Source organism: Mustela putorius, unplaced genomic scaffold (genome assembly GCF_011764305.1).
Source record: "Mustela putorius furo isolate JIRA1106 unplaced genomic scaffold, ASM1176430v1.1 tig00001012_pilon_pilon_pilon, whole genome shotgun sequence".
Lineage (NCBI taxonomy): Eukaryota > Metazoa > Chordata > Mammalia > Carnivora > Mustelidae > Mustela > Mustela putorius.
Window position 1 is genome coordinate 384,286 of NW_025421531.1, and position 17,175 is coordinate 401,460.

General features: G+C 36.9%; 1 protein-coding gene across 5 annotated transcripts in view; it reads right to left on the minus strand.

The window, feature by feature from the left end:
• PTPRC (protein tyrosine phosphatase receptor type C) overlaps window positions 1-17,175 on the minus strand; it is a 124,469-nt gene that overhangs the window by 49,908 nt on the left and 57,386 nt on the right. Inside the window, exons 3-10 of one of the 5 annotated variants that reach the window (XM_004756227.3) lie at window positions 17,109-17,132; window positions 12,356-12,553; window positions 9,780-9,914; window positions 6,988-7,131; window positions 6,147-6,212; window positions 4,955-4,981; window positions 2,523-2,741; window positions 466-594 (exon numbers count right to left, since the gene is read on the minus strand). In XM_004756227.3, the coding sequence (XP_004756284.3) occupies window positions 466-594; window positions 2,523-2,741; window positions 4,955-4,981; window positions 6,147-6,212; window positions 6,988-7,131; window positions 9,780-9,914; window positions 12,356-12,553; window positions 17,109-17,132 (942 nt within the window). The remainder of the gene's footprint in view (window positions 1-465; window positions 595-2,522; window positions 2,742-4,954; window positions 4,982-6,146; window positions 6,213-6,987; window positions 7,132-9,779; window positions 9,915-12,355; window positions 12,554-17,108; window positions 17,133-17,175) is intronic. The other 4 variants (XM_004756230.3, XM_004756229.3, XM_013058113.2 and 1 more) reach the window with 4 other exon arrangements.

Genomic DNA, 17,175 nt, shown 5'->3' on the forward strand with positions numbered 1-17,175 from the left:
GAAAAATGGACAGAGGGCTGACCACATAAACTCTTGAATCATATGATCTTATGCTTGTTTTTATTTTAACAGTATGTGCATTTTATTTTTCTGTAACATCCTTCTCTGATGATCCCTTAGCAATACCTTGTGTATAATAGTTGCCAAGAAAATCCTTGTAAATTAATTGACTTTTACTTTTTCAAAGGTTATATTTTAGGGAAAGAGAAACCTTTTAGGAAAAGGTTATTTTTTGTGAATTTGAGTGGTATATAGAATACAATATTTTGACTCGAAAAAAAAAAGGGAAGGGAAGGGGAGGAGGGAGAAAGAGAGTAGCAGGGAAAGGAAAGGGGGAGAAGGAAAGAAAGAAAGAAAGAAAGAAAGAAAGAAAGAGAAAGAGTAGGGAGGGAAGGAAGGAAGGATTAGATCTATCTAGAACAACTCTCTACCAGAAAAATACTCTAATCAAAGCTATATTCTTACCACATTGAAATCTGTATGTAATTTTATTTTTATCACAAGTGAAGTTGTTTTGTATTTTTACTTTTAAATGAAGAGAAGTATCTGCATTTTCCTCCTTTGTACAATCTTCCAAAGAAAATCTTTTTGGATCTGTCAAAAAGAAGATATAGAAATAGATGTTTAATGTTTCATAATGTGTGTCATATGCTCAATTCAAGTGACTGAAATTATATGCATGACACTGTCTTTGGCAAGTATTTAGAGTGATTTTGATGAAATCTAATAATTCAGGGGTTTGTCCATCTCCATTATTTAGCTTATTCTTTTTAATATCACACATTTTGGCAGCATTTTATTTAGAATTTACCTTACCTTTAAAAGATGGGACCCAAGCAAATGTCTAGGTGATATTGCATTTTTTGCATATTTTAACACACTCACTTCATTCCTTTTCTTAATTGTGCCAGCAATTTTTTTTATTGACTCTTGATTTTTTTTATTAAATGATTATTACACAGAGTATGTGGGGCTCTGTCTTGGGGAATGTGTTTTTTAAATTTCATTTCTGTTTCTGATTATTAATTTCAATAATTTTTCAAGAAAATCACTTTAACCTATGTATTTTTTTAAGTTTTTATTTTAATTCTAGTTGGTTAATACAGTGTAATATTAGTTTCAATATAGCAATTCAACAACTCCCTACAATAACAGGTGCACTCCTTAATTCCCATCACCTATTAAATCTCCTTCCCCTGTGGTAACCATCAGTCTGTTCTCTATATTAAAAGTCTGTTTCTTGCTTTCTCTCTCTCTCTTATTTTTTCCCTTGTTTGTTTTTTTCTTAAATTCCATATGAATGAAGTTGTATAATATTTGTCTTTCTCTATTTGCTTAGCATTATACTCTCTCATATACTCTCTAGCTACATCCATATTGTTGTAAATGACATATTCAATAAAAAGTTAGTATCCAAAATATATAAAGAATTTATACAAATCAACACCCCAAAACAAATAATCCAATTGAAAAATGGACAGAAGGCATGAACAGACATTTCTCCAAAGAAGTGATGCAGATGGCCAATGGGCACATGAAAAGATGTTCATCATCACTTATCATCAGGGAAATGCAAATCAAAACTTCAATGAGATATCACCTCACACCTGTCAAAATGGCTAAAATCAACAATATGAGAAACAACAGGTGTTGGTGAGGATGTGGAGAAAAAGGACTCCTCATGAACTGTTGGAGGGAACGCAAACTTGTGTAGCCACTGTGGAAAACAATATGGCAGTTCCTCAAAAAGTTAAAAATAGACTATTTTATGATCCAGCAATCTCACTGATGGATATTTACCCAAAGAATATAAAAGCATTAATTCAAATGGATACTCCTATGTTTAAATCAGCATTATTTACAATAGCCAATATAGGAAAGCAAACTTTAACCTACTGAAATGTTAACAAATCAATACTTTTGAATTATTATATGATGTGAGAGAGTCAATAAATGTACAGCTCCTAAATCTCTTTTCCAAAACATATTCTATTAAGATACGCTTTAGAGGGGTGGGCTTGAAGGGCTTGGTCCCTTCTCTCCTGCAGGAGCTGAGCTGGCAAAACTGGCTTGGTCACCTTAACATGATCACAACTCTCCTTCTTGTGTGTGAAAGTATCCTTGTTTTTTCCACAGCCATCAAATCCTTGACTCTGTGTTTTCACCCTATATACTCCAGACTCACCTGTATTCATTTAGTAGGATATGTAGGTGCACATATATACTTAATGACTTGAATTAAGTGTGTGTTGGGGGAGAAAGCTTGTGGATAATCGATTATCCACAGTGGGATAAATAATACTTAATCTACATAAAACACTGCGTAGAAGAAGTGTAGGGAGGAGAAAAGAATTAAGAAGGCTTATAGGAGAGCAGAAAGCTCATCCACTTGCCTCCTGCAGACTTCCTGTCCCTCATCCTTGCTGAGGATTACCTGACAGATTCCTGCAACCACTAGAATGCAAGACACGTGGAATTGTACAGTTTTGTAAATATACAAATAGAAACCAATTTATATTTACCTGGTGGTACCTCCAGGGTTAAAATTTTATTTGGACCAACACACGATTCATGACTTATAGTAAAACTTGCATGTGAACATTCTGTTAGGTTATAGATCATATTGTTTTCACATGTGACATTCTCACAACTCACTGAATCATTATTAGCATTTAGTTGTGCTTCAAATGACTTATTTTCTTTATAATGATATTCCACAGAGATATTTTTATACTTTTCATCTGAAAGAAAATGAAAGAGAGGATTACCTTTTTTAAAAAGAATTTCAGAAAAAATAAACTTACAGCAAATGTGAACACTTTAGTAGAGATTTTCAAAAATATGAAAATCTAACAAAATATGCCCAGGAACATGAAGAAGAGAAGAAACATATCAGGTGTGTCCATAATTAATTTTCAAAATTCCCTTTATATCCTATCAAGGACCTCAGCTTTTAAGTTTATCCTAGAAGGATTAACAGATTAATGTCTGTCTTCCTGACTGAACTGTATATTCTACGGCAGTAACGGCCAGTTTACTTTGCGCATCAACCTAAATCCAAGTTGTTGCATAAAAGCTGTCATTAGTAGGGGCTTATTTGTTTGAATTGCTTGTTGAATTGATGCACAAATGACTGAAGTATCTGACAAATGTCTTCTCCTTGCTTTATCATTTCTCTTTCCTTCTAAAATGCAGTTCTTGGTTACTTGTTTCTCCAGCGACATTAATTAATTCAGGGACCACAGGCCTCATTATTCCTTTACCTTGGTAAAATCATCAATAATAAACTCTCCTAAGGATGTCCCCTTGGTGACATGTCGCATTCTCTCCTTTATTTAAACAAATTCAGTTGACTGGTAAATATATATATTTTTTCCACAAATGCTAATCTATTCATTCATTTTAATCCAATGAACATTATTAAGCCCTCAGTATCTTTAAGGCATTGTCCCAAGCCCTAGGAATATATATGATCCACTCTTAGAAGCATAGAATCCTATCATGGAGACAAGCATAGACACGAGTTGCAGAAGACATGCAAACACCTAAAATAAGATTATGCACCAAATAATACGAGAGTAGGGTGGGGGGAAATATAGTCAGAGTGCAGGGATAGGAGAGGCTCTCCAGAGGAGGTGGGTGACTCAGTTTGTGTTTTAAAATATGAGCAGGATGTAGGGAAAGAGATGGTGGGAGGGGGTGCCCTGGATGAGGGTGGAGTGGAGTTCTAAGTGTAGCTGAAGCAGAGTAGGAGGGAACACAGAGGCATTACGTAACCACTATGTGCTTAGAACACTCTAAATAGTTTCAGATTAGTTAAGGGAAGAGTGTAAGGAGGCAATAATATAGGACGAACATGAGCATAAAAAATTGCATTAATTAAGCAAACTTTTGAAGACTGATCTTTACATTAAATGTATGGGGAGCTACTGAAGGTAGAGACTTCCGCAGGGAGACTCACAAACATGGAGGGTGAAGCCCCCGCCACGAAAGACCTCACTGAGAAGAGGATAGAAAAATGGAGACAGGGTTGCATAAACTGTTCTCAAGCACCTGCTTTGATTGATCATGAGGTCTCCCCTGACAGGTAAGTATTCAAGCACCTGCTTTGAGCCAAAACTCTGACAAGACAGAAAGACAGAGAGGCGGAGACAAACAGATTCTTTTTCTTCACAAGCCTGGAAGGTATTCTCCACATTTCACATGTATCATTAGCTAGTAATTCTTAATCCTGACACTCAAAACTAGGTCTGAATATAACATCAAAGCTTCTTGCTCCTGAAGGATATGGGCTCTTTTTTTCTTTTTTTTTTAAGTTAACATATAATGTATTATTTGCCCAAGGGGTACAGGTCTGTGAATCATCAGGCTTACACACTCCATAGCACTCACCATAGCACATCCCCTCCCCAGTGTCCATAGCCCAACCACCGTATCCCTCTCCTCCACCCAGCAACCTCAGTTTGTTTCCTGAGATTAAGAGTCTATTATGGTTTGTCTCCCTCCCTGGTCCTATCTTGTTTCATTTTATTCCTCCCTTCCCGCCATGAACCCCCACCCTGCCTCTCAAATTCCTCATATCAGAGAGATCAGGTGGTAATTATCTTTATCTGATTGACTTATTTTGCTTAGCATGATACCCTTTAGTTCCATTCACGTTATTACAAATGGCAAGATTTCATGTTTTTTGATGGCTACATAGTATTCCATTGTATATGTATACCACATCTTCTTTATCCATTCATCTGTTGATGGACATCTAGGTTCTTTCCATAGTTTGGTTTATTAAGGACACTGGCTCTTAAAATATGGAAATATTCATTGCTGGGAAGTGAGAGCCAGTAAAGTTAGCTTGCTAGTGGGTTTGGAGGCTTAGAATGAAGAAGGAAATAATTCAAGCAATATTCTAAAGTGATATATCCTCCCTCTAGATAAAAAAAAAAAAAAAACTTACCACATGCTGGCTTAGATGTTGCAGGAACTGCAATAGAAAAAAAAAAAGAATGTAAATTATTAAAATTTCCTTTACAGTATCTCTGCTATAGTCACTTTGGGAAAGCATGGTTTTACAATGTTTCAACTTCATATACTGTAATGTCTATATGTTAGGTTTAACAGACAGTGCAGGGTTTGTGATGCTCAGTACAATGTTTTAATCTGAAAACTTCAAGTGTTAAAAACTAATGGGCTAGTTCTATAAAACATTTCATGAAATTACCCAATGAACATGATTATGATAATTACAATATTGGTATTTTTGAACACACATTTTATTATGGTGTGGGGACATAGCTAACCATACATGCAGCCAGAACATTTAAAGATACTCATCCCTTTGATTAATCTCCAAGTAGATTTATAGAATTATAATCCCTAGATATTTCAGTTTCCACCTTTGTTTAAAAACATCAGAAAACAGACAAAGGATGCTTCATTCCCTAGTTTAATCTTTTGTTAAGTTCTTTGCACATACACTGGATCCAGAGTAATTAATAGCTCTTTTAATGAATTGAAACATATCATGGGTGAAGAATATATATTTCACTGAAGAATGAGTGGAGATGTGTTTTGTGAAAGCTGAGAGATCTCTGCTAATCTGGTCTTTGAGTTGGAAGAATTTAGGAAAGAACAGTGGGCTTGCAGGCTCTGCCATGGCCGACCCACTGACTGACATGGCCCTTCTCTCGGCTCATTCCCTACAGGCCCCTCGCTTTGCTTCCATGCTCCATGTTACCTGACTGGGGCTCTACAATCAATCCTCTGTGAACCACCCCTTGGAATGGAGAATCCCACTGATAGAATTTTTCTGTTTCCTACTAACACCTAAACCCACTCCCAGAGAAGGAAGTCCTAGTATACTTGACTATTTTTCTATGCATTTGCATAAAGTACACAACTCTTAGTGGATGTTATAATGACTTGATAGGTTATGACAGTGACATTCTGCCCCAACCTCACCAGTTGTGGCCTTGCTAAAAGAAGGGTTACAAGACTGACCGCTATTCCACAGCCCCCCTGATTAGAATACTCAATGGAACTTCTCAGAAAAAGAGAACCAAGTGTAGAGAAAATGGAAGACCCTTCTATGAGCACATCGCAGGTACATGACGGTGGTGTGACTGCGTGGTTGAGAGTAAGATTGTCACCTATTGTTGTGGGAGCAGTTGTAGGGTTAGTGCTTGTTGCAGGTGAAGTGGACGTAAGAGACACATCTGCAAGGAAATGAACAGAGAATAAAAGTTAATGAGTTTGTCATAATGAAGGACAAGGGAAAAACTCGTCAGCAAAGATACTTTCCCAACTGAATCTTTACTACAGGAGACTTCACTGAAATTAACACTTGCTCCTCTTTAAAATAAAAAAGTGAATCAAAGTGTCATCTACCCATAGCCCTTGAAGATAAACAATAGTTCAAATAATTAGAACATGACATTGAATAAGTTGAGAGAAACTATTCATTCCTTGGTGTAATTCTTACCTGATGGCCAAACTACTGCTTTCTCCTTCAATTACAGCTTCCTTATTTTAATCACTAACAATGATACCACTTACTCTTTTTTTAATATTCACTGCCTACCGGCCTTTTTTTTTTTTTTTAACATACTCAGTTCTCACATCAATCCTATAAAATGAATATTATAATACCCATTTCACAGAAGGGAAAGCTGACACACAAATTATTAGTAGCATGTGCTAAAGTCATCCAGAAAGTTAAGGATTTGATCCCAGGGCTATATGACCCTAAAGTCTATTATCTTTCTTCTTTGCCATCAACGTTCCTACTATGAATAACAAAATAAAGTATGCTCCCCCACCCAAAAAAAAAGCTTACTGGCAAGTTTGTCTAATTTATTATCAATATATGAAACTCGATAAAACAGGAAACCTGTCAATAATATTTGGTATGAAGCAAAAGAGCTGCATTAAAGTTTCAAGTTTCCATCTCATTATCCATAACCTAAGACACCTCGAGCATCATGGTCAAACCTGAGGAGTTATCATTGGCGGTGGTGCTGGAGATGCGTGAAGGTAAGGCAGCAGAGCTGCTGTGTGCAGGGCTGAGGGTGGCTACTTGTGTGAAAGTTGGGTCTACATGGAAGATGCTGGTTGTGGTCCGCTCTCCTGGGGAGCCTGCAATCAGAAAGGCCATCGTCACTGTCATCTATTTCTGCCCCTCCAAGGGCAATGGCCAAACAGTCAACATACGCAGATTCTTGAAGCAAAGGCCAAGCAACAATCAGACCCTTTGCACTATGCATTCTGCAAAACTGAATGAAACGCAGCAAGCTTTGTGGCAGAGGCAAGTTTAACGTCAGGTGACTCAGAACCTGTGCAGCACTGTCATCAGAGCACAAATGTTAAAAGTGCCAGCCTTCACAACTCAGGGAAGCCAAGCTCCCTGGCTGAAGGGAGTGAGAATACAGTACAATGAGACTGCACCAAGGCGACAGAGTGGGGTGCTGGCTTGCGGGTGCAGACACCACAGGGATGGGAGTGGAGCTCTGGCTATAAAAGTCTGTGTTAAGGTTGGCAGAAGAGGAAGTGCAATCTGCCATGCCCTGAAAGCCTCACAAGGGTGCACCTCTCTGGGGAGGAATTTCTGGGTGCAGGTGCTGAGGTCTACTTTTCTGAAATCAGAGCTGAATGGGCTTCTGCCCTGTGCACCTGCTGAGCTCAGGGTTCTTCCTTTCCAGCTGAAGATTACAATTTGACTTTCCCTATGTAGGGAAAAAGCCCTGGCCAGGAAAAATCAAAACCAAACCGGCTTAGAACCAAAGAACCAAAGAACTTTCACATTATCCTGACACCATTTCCTTTATTTTCCAAGTACATCTAAGCCAACTGGTATAGAATCAGGTGTCGCCGCTGAAGAAACAGCACAATGTATTTGGTTAGGGCTTTTCATTGTCAAGCATCTCCCGCATATGACATCTTCCTGCAGACATCACACCCAGAATTATGGCGCAAGCCATCAACATGTATGCATTGGATGCCTATTAGATGACTAGCACTCTGACAGTTGTCATGGCGGAAATAACAGGAATATTGACGAGCCTCTCTCTAAGCTTGTTTGGTTATTTCACTATCAGGCTCCCTAGGGTCCTCAGTTCAATGATAGGATATCAGCCTTGCATTTGCAGTAAGATTCACAGTGTCTGAGCAGAGTGAAACATGCACGCGTATTCTGAAAATGGTTTCGAGGCCTGCGTGCAGACACCCTCCAATTACACACTGAGAACAGTCTATGACTTCGCATCTACATCCATTAGAATTAAAAAGGCATCTTCTAAAAATTTGACTTCGGGTTCTCAGTCTTCCTAATCCATTCCCCATTTCCCCATTTCACTAAACCATCGAGGAGAATGAATGACATAAACATCACTTCTTCAGTTCTGGATCCCCAGAGAAGGGCTCCAACAGAACCAGAGAAGGGCAAGAAGATCTTTTAAAAACCAGCAAGTGTATCTTTTGCTTCCTTCCATAATCTTCCCTACTTCTCTTTCACAAGCTTGTTCTCTTCACCTCCCCTGAGTCCCTTGTCCTCCTGTTCTTCTGAAACCCCCTTCTCCTTCCCCTAAATTCCCTACCTTCTTCCTTCATGTAAAAACTACTACTCCCTTGTGTCGGTAATCTCAGTGCTGGTTTAGAAGTGGCTTTTACCATTTTATTTTAGGTTAATTAATCCCAATCAATTTTTAATTAGTGGAATTAGCCACTTGGAGAGAAAGAATTTCTTCAGGAGGGCCAATACAGTGGATTGTGTGACTATCAGCCCCCCTCAGGTCAGTCTTCTTTAATTCTTTTACAGCTCCTTCCCATCCACGACTTCTGCGTCTGCGGACTTGCTAAAAGCTCCAAATCTTTTGCCTGAGGTTCTCATGGCAGCTGGAGCAGGGGGAAATGAGGCAGGGAGGCAAGGGCAGCTCTGTCCTCAGTTGTTTTAAGCTTGTGCATTGCCTCTAAGGATTTTTGTGCCAAGGGAAGGGTTCAATCCCTCAAAATAATGATCATTCTATTGGATAGGTTTGACTTCTATGTTTGATTCATACTTAGAGCAAGGCCACTTTAGCCCAGCTCTGTAGGCTGCCCCATTTCTATCTTTAACCTTCAGGACTCAGGCTCCTACAGTTTCATATGTGTCTATGTGGATTTTCATTTTTGGGGACCAAAAAAAAAAAAAGGCACCATGAAATGACTTAGATGCTGATTTTGGAAAGACAAGGGAGGGAACATTTTGCATTGCTTTATATACAGAGATGCTAAGTTCAGAGAATCTTAATGTTTGAATGGGGAGTACAAAGCATCTACTTCTTTTTTTTCCATTTAAAAAAAATAATTAAATTTTAGTTACAATTTCTTACTGCCCTTCATTGATGATGGAAATCATCCAGTCTTCATGATTTTGTTTATTGGTCAGGGATCTTTAAGCAATAATTCATATATATTATTCTTTATTAGCAGCAAAAAAGTTCTCACTCTGCAATGATACTTGCCCCAGATATAAAGAAACAGAGAGAGTATACTAAATAACCGTTTCCTCTGGAACAGGTCTTTCTTTTATTCTTGTGAGTCTCATTCTTTATGATTTCGTCTGTATTCCAAGGAAATAGTTATGTGGCCTCACAAACTACAGTAACTATGGAAATATGAAATTCCACATTCACCAACTAGCAAGTGCTACACGTTTAACAAGTGGCTGGATTCCCACACACTGTTCTTAAACACAGGCAGTTGTCATGCTCTCTTCCTATCTGCACAAGTCTAACAGCCCCGCAAACCTGATGTGTCATTCCCGCCCAGAGCACGGGTGAGTGGGGAGAGGGCAGCAGCGCTGCTGGGTGTCTGCGTGTCAGATCCGGCAGAGGACGTCTGCAAGACTGCATGCGTGGGGTGGAGAGGCGGCTGTGTAACACCTAAGGTAAGAAAGTGAAATCATTTCAGTGTTTCCTCACTCTAGATGAAAAATACAAATACTAGGAGGTCATAAGTATATTTGTTTACCAAACCGTGAAATGACTCAGTCTATTAATATGTTTGTCTGCCTCTAGTCAAATTGGCCTGGCAGGAAGGTGGCACCTGTGTTCTTGATTTACATATTCCCAGAGGCTCCTTCTGGGCCATGAAGTCACAGATGACTCAGGTTTCCAGGTGGCTTTTTTTTTTTTTTTTTAAAACCTCTACATCCCTATGAGCTTTGTGCACCCTCCTGCAACTTTACAAACTGAAAACTGGTATATTTCTTTGTAGGCAGAATCAATAACAAATCCCTCAATATACAATAGACAAATCATTAAAAAACAATGAACCAGACATGTAATAGACATCTAATATATGCAGTGGCCAAAAAGTATATGGAAAAATGCTTGTCAGTATGAAATTTGTTTCAATGTACAAATGTAGTATTTTAACTGTCGTGCTGGCAGAGTTGTAAAAGATTAATTAATATCTAGTACTAGAAAAGATGTGGGGAAACAGCTGCACACACATATACACACACTCTCTCACAGAATCCCATGTCCAGAGTCTGGAGGTTATAACACAGATAAAACAGTATCTTTAAGAATCAGGATTTGGAGAAATAGTATTTTCATTGTGTTTGTATGTAAAACAAATACATATATATATATATACTTATAGAAATAAATATATGTATTTATAGAAATACTATATGTATACATTTTAGTATTTATAAGCGTAAGTATATACTTTGTATATGCTTCTATACTGATATTTCACAACACCCATAAAATATTTTTGTAAAATTAAGCTTAATGGTTTTTTAATGATTTTGCTTCATAATGAAGTTTATTGATTTTTGAGTAATTTTGAAAATGTATGAGAACATTACAGTGTTAGGAAAATGGATCAAAGGATTTTTTTCACTACATATATCTGTAAGCCTGAATATTTTATTGTATTTCACAATAGACATCAATTACAAACAAAAATTAAATAACATATATACATTTTATCCCAGTAGATAATTAAAATATCACCTGATAGCAAGACTTTTTTCTAGGGGGCAAAGTTTATTTTTTTATTTGAAAGTGTAAGAAACCTTCCAAGCTAATTTCACCATCAGTATTATTGTGCCAAAGCAAGTTAGCATTTTAATATTACTATAATATTTTTATCATTATTCGCCCTAATCTATTCCCTTTTAAACATTTCTTCTCACATTTTGCTTCATCTGGAATGTTGTATGCATGTATTTGTGTCCAAGAAATGAAATGCGGAAACTGAAATTGAAAACTCTGCGTGACATTTACTCAGTAAAAAAGTTAGTAAAAAAGTTTAGCCTGAACTGTTCTGCCTAACCATCAACATCCTCCTCCTCACCTACTTTTTGTTAAAATTTGGGGCAATGAATTCAAATGCTTGCAATGTTTAGATAGGTCCTAGCTGCTGCTCTGCTAGGGGAACGGGGAAAATGGGAGGAAAGAATGGATGTACAGTCCTGTAATCAACATGCAGAGGCAATTTATCATTTATTTAACTGCTTATTACAGCTAATAAACTTCATCAGTATGATACTCCAAACATTATCATGTACTCCCCACCAAAGTTTTGAGAAAGTGTTAGACATACTTGTTTTCCAAACCAAGATGAATGGCCCTGTTAAGCAATTAGCTTAATCTCTAATCAGAATATGTCTACAAACCTGTTTGCCTCAGAAAATGACAATATAGTGCATTCTTTCAGAAAAGGCATGAACAACCCTCTTTGAGAGTTGATTTATGTACCAAATTACACTGGCAGACCTAACGATATATAAAAAATGAACACATTACAGATTTATTGGGATTCTGAAGAGTCTCAGTGGTCTTCCCTGGCGAAAATGCCCCCAAATCACTGATATTTTGCTATGAATGTCACCACGTTACCTTAAATTCTACCATTAGGACCCACAACTTTGATTATTTTTTTTTAAATAATGCAAATATCCCTGGGGGAAATCCAAGTAGCAAAGCTGGATTATTAATCCTGTGTGGTTTTTTAAAAACTAAATTGTATGTCTCCAGTAATTTTGTGATATTGAGAATCTGGAGTTGAACAAAGAAAGAATTTGCTTTGGAATTCCAGCCAGGGAGAATCCCTCTCCCACACAAAGTTCCTTGTGGGGGCTTCCCCACCCCCAACCCTTTCTGACGTCTCCTCAACAGCGAGCATTCATTACTTTGGCCAGTCAATTTTTCATGAACACCTAGATGTCCCACCCTTAGCATGCCTGAATAAAATCATATACATAGATACTGCACATGTAATTTAAAGAAAAACCGTTTGGATAACTTTAGAATTCAAAAAGAAAGATTAGTTCTCCTAAACTCATTTCAGTTAACATCTCTGTGCCAACCTGTCACAGCAACAGTATTATTATCCAAATGGCTCCAGGATCTTTCAGTTGGAGTACTGTCTGGATTAGAAGGAAGTGGGGTGGTCTCTGAGGAGTTATTTTCTCTTTCAGAGATGCTTGGGTGTGAGAATGCAGTGGTGCGGGCAGGAAAGGGGTCGCCAGAAGTCAGAGCACTGGGCTCTTCTGTTAACTTCAGTCCTATTATATTCATGGGGGAAGAAAGAAAACAAACAAAAAAATATGTGAATCATATCCTGCAACATATACTCATCTGAATTTATTAACTTCCCAGTCCATTATGGCATGTATATAAATATATAAATATATATATGTGTATATACATGCACAACATAGACAAGATCTATGGTGTGTGTATATGTGTATACACCGTGTGTGTATATATTAGTAAATACATATACATATATACATGCATATTTATAAATATAGATGCATACAGAAGTGTAGATATGTAAACTTAGATATAAAACAAGTTACAGAACAGAAGCTAAAGATACAAATGGGGAAATGAAATTGAAAGCAACTTCCCTGCCTTCTTCCCTTTCCATTGCTGGATTCTCAACTGTCCAAGGCAAATGGGTTCAGAAGGACTCCAAGAAACAAACTGAGGGTTGTGCAAAGGGAGGTGGGTGGGGGGATGGGGTGACTGGGGGATGGGCACTAAGGAGAGCATGTGATGTGACGAGCACTGGGTATTATACGGACCTAATGAATCATTGAACACTACGTTAAAAACTAATGTACTGGGGCGCCTGGGTGGCTCAGTGGGTTAAGCCGCTGCCTTCGGCTCAAGGTCATGATCTCAGGGTCCTGGGATCGAGTCCCGCATCGGGCTCTCTGCTCAGCGGGGAGCCTGCTTCCTCCTCTCTCTCTCTGCCTCTCTGCCTACTTGTGATCTCTCTCTGTCAAATGAATAAAATAAAATATTTTAAAAATAAATAAAAAATAAAAACTAATGTACTATATGTGTGGTAATTGAATTTAAATTAAATAAATTAAATAAAATAAAATTAAATTAAATAAATTAAATAAATTAAATAAAAAACACACACACAAATAAAATTGATGAACAGAAATTGTAAAAAGAGAAATGTAAAGGACTTATTAATGAAGAATAGAGGAAGATAAACTCCAAAGGAGATTATTAGGAGGACAAGTGTTCCAGGAGGGGAAAAAAAAAAATGAAAGATAAAGTCCTAGGGACAAAGTGATTATTTTTTAATAAATCAAAGTCAAAGCAGATTAAGTAAAAGGCAGGGAAACAAAAGTCTCAAACAGATATACATATGACCCAAGTCTACAAAAATGTTTTCAATTTTTGATGACATAAGACACAATTTGAGATATTGAAATAACTTTTTCCACAGCTTCAACTCACCTCAGAAGAAAAACAATGTCACAAGGCAGTGTTGAAATAGGTACAGGCACAGCTGATTGAAGTATACATTTGATAAAAAAAAAAAAAACTTCCTGCAGGCACATCAGCACCTGTGTTAAAGGCCTTTAAATTTTTGGTGGTCTCTTACTCAGAATGTGGATTTCTTTATTAAAGAATGGGGGGAGGGGGGCTTGTGAAGAATACACCAAAGATTGTTTTAACAAAAAACACATTGTGACTTCTGGATATTGAGGTTATAGTGATGTGTTTTTTCTAAAGTATCTGTGTTTTACATGTATTCACTTTTATGAATAGCCAAATTGATGTTTTTCAATATTTAATTAACAAAAATTGAATTATATCACACAAGTATTTCAACCATTCAGTGCAACAAGAGTGGGTAAGAGAAAATAGCATGAACATGAGAAAAGGAAGAAGGGGAGAAACTGGAAATGAGTAGAAGTGATAAGAATTAAGAAGCGAAATTAAAGGATTACTGAATAGTGAATTAAGAAAATGGAAGTTGAAAGGACACACCGAAGTCCTTGCTTCATTCATTTAATGTCAAAAGTGAAGTGAAATCAGTGTTTACTAAATATAGATTAAAAACCATCTAAACCCGGGGCACCTGGGTGGCTCAGTGGGTTAAGCCTCTGCCTTCAGCTCAGGTCATGTTCCCAGGGTCCTGGGATCAACCCCCACATCGGGCTCTCTGCTCAGCGGGGAGCCAGCTTCCCCCCTCTCTCTCTGCCTGCCTCTCTGCCTACTTGTGATATATAAAAATATATATATTAAATAAATAAAATCTTTAAAAAAAAATCTAAACCCTATTGAACTTCCCCAAGGCCGTGCCCATGAAATAAGGTGGAACTCTGCTGTGGTTCAGAAATCCAAAGTGATAGTACAGTTGTTACAGTCCTTGTTTTCCAAGGAAAATTTCCAAAATCTCTAGAATTTCATGACCCAGTCACTCACAAATCAATATATTTACTAGCAAACTTTCACCCATAATACAGGCCAGCACCATCTAGCTATGTAATAGGCAAGTAGCTCCTTCTGGCTTCCGTGTAAAATTCTAAGTCTAACTTGACTTATTCTCTCACCTGTGCTCTTTGTTGAATAAAAGGAAGGGAGGTGGGAAGAGGAAAAGACAGCATGAAGAAAGAGCAGAAGAGAGAACAGGGAAGGGAGAGAGGGAGGAGCTTAAAATTCTGCACAATAACATTAATGCACTTTCATCATTATAGACTGAACAATTACTAATTTGTTGTTTTTAGGTTAAACTGTCTTTGGTTTGGGCAGGATTTTGATGATCTGTTCTGTTTGAAGAGAAATGTGGTGATACTTTCCCTTTATCACATTTTTTTTTAGATTTGAATTACAAAGAGAGTGAAGGGAATATCGTTCCAAATACCTAGTAAATTGTGCTAGGCTTTGTTGAAGAGTAGCATTCCTAAAGATTACACCCCATCAAGCAAATCCACTCCAAGGTCTATGAGAAAGGATGTTCAGAAAACTACCCTCCTACCTAGACGCCTTAATATGCTTGCACATGACTTAAGCTCAGTGAGCATTCCTTAATTCAATGAATAAGAATTTAATTCACAGTTAGAAAGCACACTCCAGGGGCGCCTGGGTGGCTCAGTGGGTTAAGCCGCTGCCTTCGGCTCAGGTCATAATCTCAGGGTCCTGGGATCGAGTCCCACATCGGGCTCTCTGCTCAGCAGGGAGCCTGCTTCCTCCTCTCTCTCTGCCTGCCTCTCTGCCTACTTGTGATCTCTGTCTGTCAAATAAATAAATAAAATCTAAAAAAAAAAAAAAAAAAAGCACACTCCAGTTGCCACTTCTATACTATCCTTCATCTTTACTTTGGAGATACTACTGGTTTCCACTGATCATTTTCTTTTTGGCAGTATTTGCAAGAAGACATTCTCATTTGCATTTGGGCTTGCTATTTTGACTTACCTGATGTCATCATTTGGAGGCTTGTTTTAATAGTCAGTGCAGAGATAATGGAAACTCAGTAAGAAGAGTCATCTACCATTGTAAACATTCACTGCCCATTCTACCCATTCCCACTCCCTCCTGAAACAATAATCAATTTATATGATTGAAATGAACTTAATTATTTGTAAAAAGTGGAGGTGCTACAATGCCTGAGAGTAGTTGGCATAAACCAATCACGTCTACTATGCATTAAATACTTTTTTATGTATTTATAAAAATTCTCTGCTGTACTATACAATGATAATATCTTAATACTACATCTTTAAAAAAAATAAGGGAGTATGTTTCTTATGAGGATTCAGGAACATTTTGTTAGTTTCCACATAGTTCTTTGTTTCCATAATTTGAAGTGAATTTTCATTTAATTTAAAAAATTCCTTTAATTACCCAATCTCGGAATATTTTGAATGAACCTAAGCAGAACTGTGCATTTTAATTATCAAAACAGAATTATCTTAGTGGCTTTACTTACCTTCTTAATGCATACTGTCAACCATATGATGAATCAGGAAATCAGTAATAAATTTTAAATAGCAATAATGTTTAAGAGATATAACTTATTTTCTCTCTTATTTTGCATGTAGTATGCGTGAATTTATTTTTAACATTTTCATTGTTTAAATTTAATTTACCTCAGGATTAGAATACTCATTAAGATTTTTTAAAATTTCTATTTATTTATTTATTTATAAATTTTTCATTTTTTCAGCATAACAGTATTCATTATTTTTGCACCACACCCAGGGCTCCATGCAATCTGTGCCCTCTCCAATACCCACCACCTGGTACCCCAACCTCCCACCCCCCGCCCCTTCAAAACCCTCAGATTGTTTTTCAGAGTCCATAGTCTCTCATGGTTCACCTCCCCTTTAATTCCATTGTGACAACAGAATTTGATTATTATAAAATTTCTTACTATTCTCAAAGTGCTTCTTTTATATAAATGTATATATGTATAACATATATAATATGTTTAGAACTCTAATTTCTCAGATAACTCCTTAACCAACTTTTGAACCATGAAATTTTCTGGTCTAACTTGAATTGTTTGTAATGTTAAAATTTAAAAAGAGATTGGAGTCCGCCGTGCAATTTATTGTCAAGTTTAAGAAAAGCTATAATTTATATACAATAACATATATACAAATACTTTCAAGTAGTTGTCAATCTTTACATCTTATAAGCAAGAATATTAAGAACAAGAAAATATCAAGAACCATTAATGATTATAACATTTATCCTTATAAAATGATTTTACTGGATAATAATAGAAAATTCTATCAAAATTAAATATATAAACTTTGAAAGAAAAGAAAATAAAATAAGTAAAATGCAAATATTAATTCTTACCAGTAGAGGAACTAAGGTCTTCTCCTGAAAAAAGGAAAAAAATTCTCTTAGAAAATTTCAAATTTCA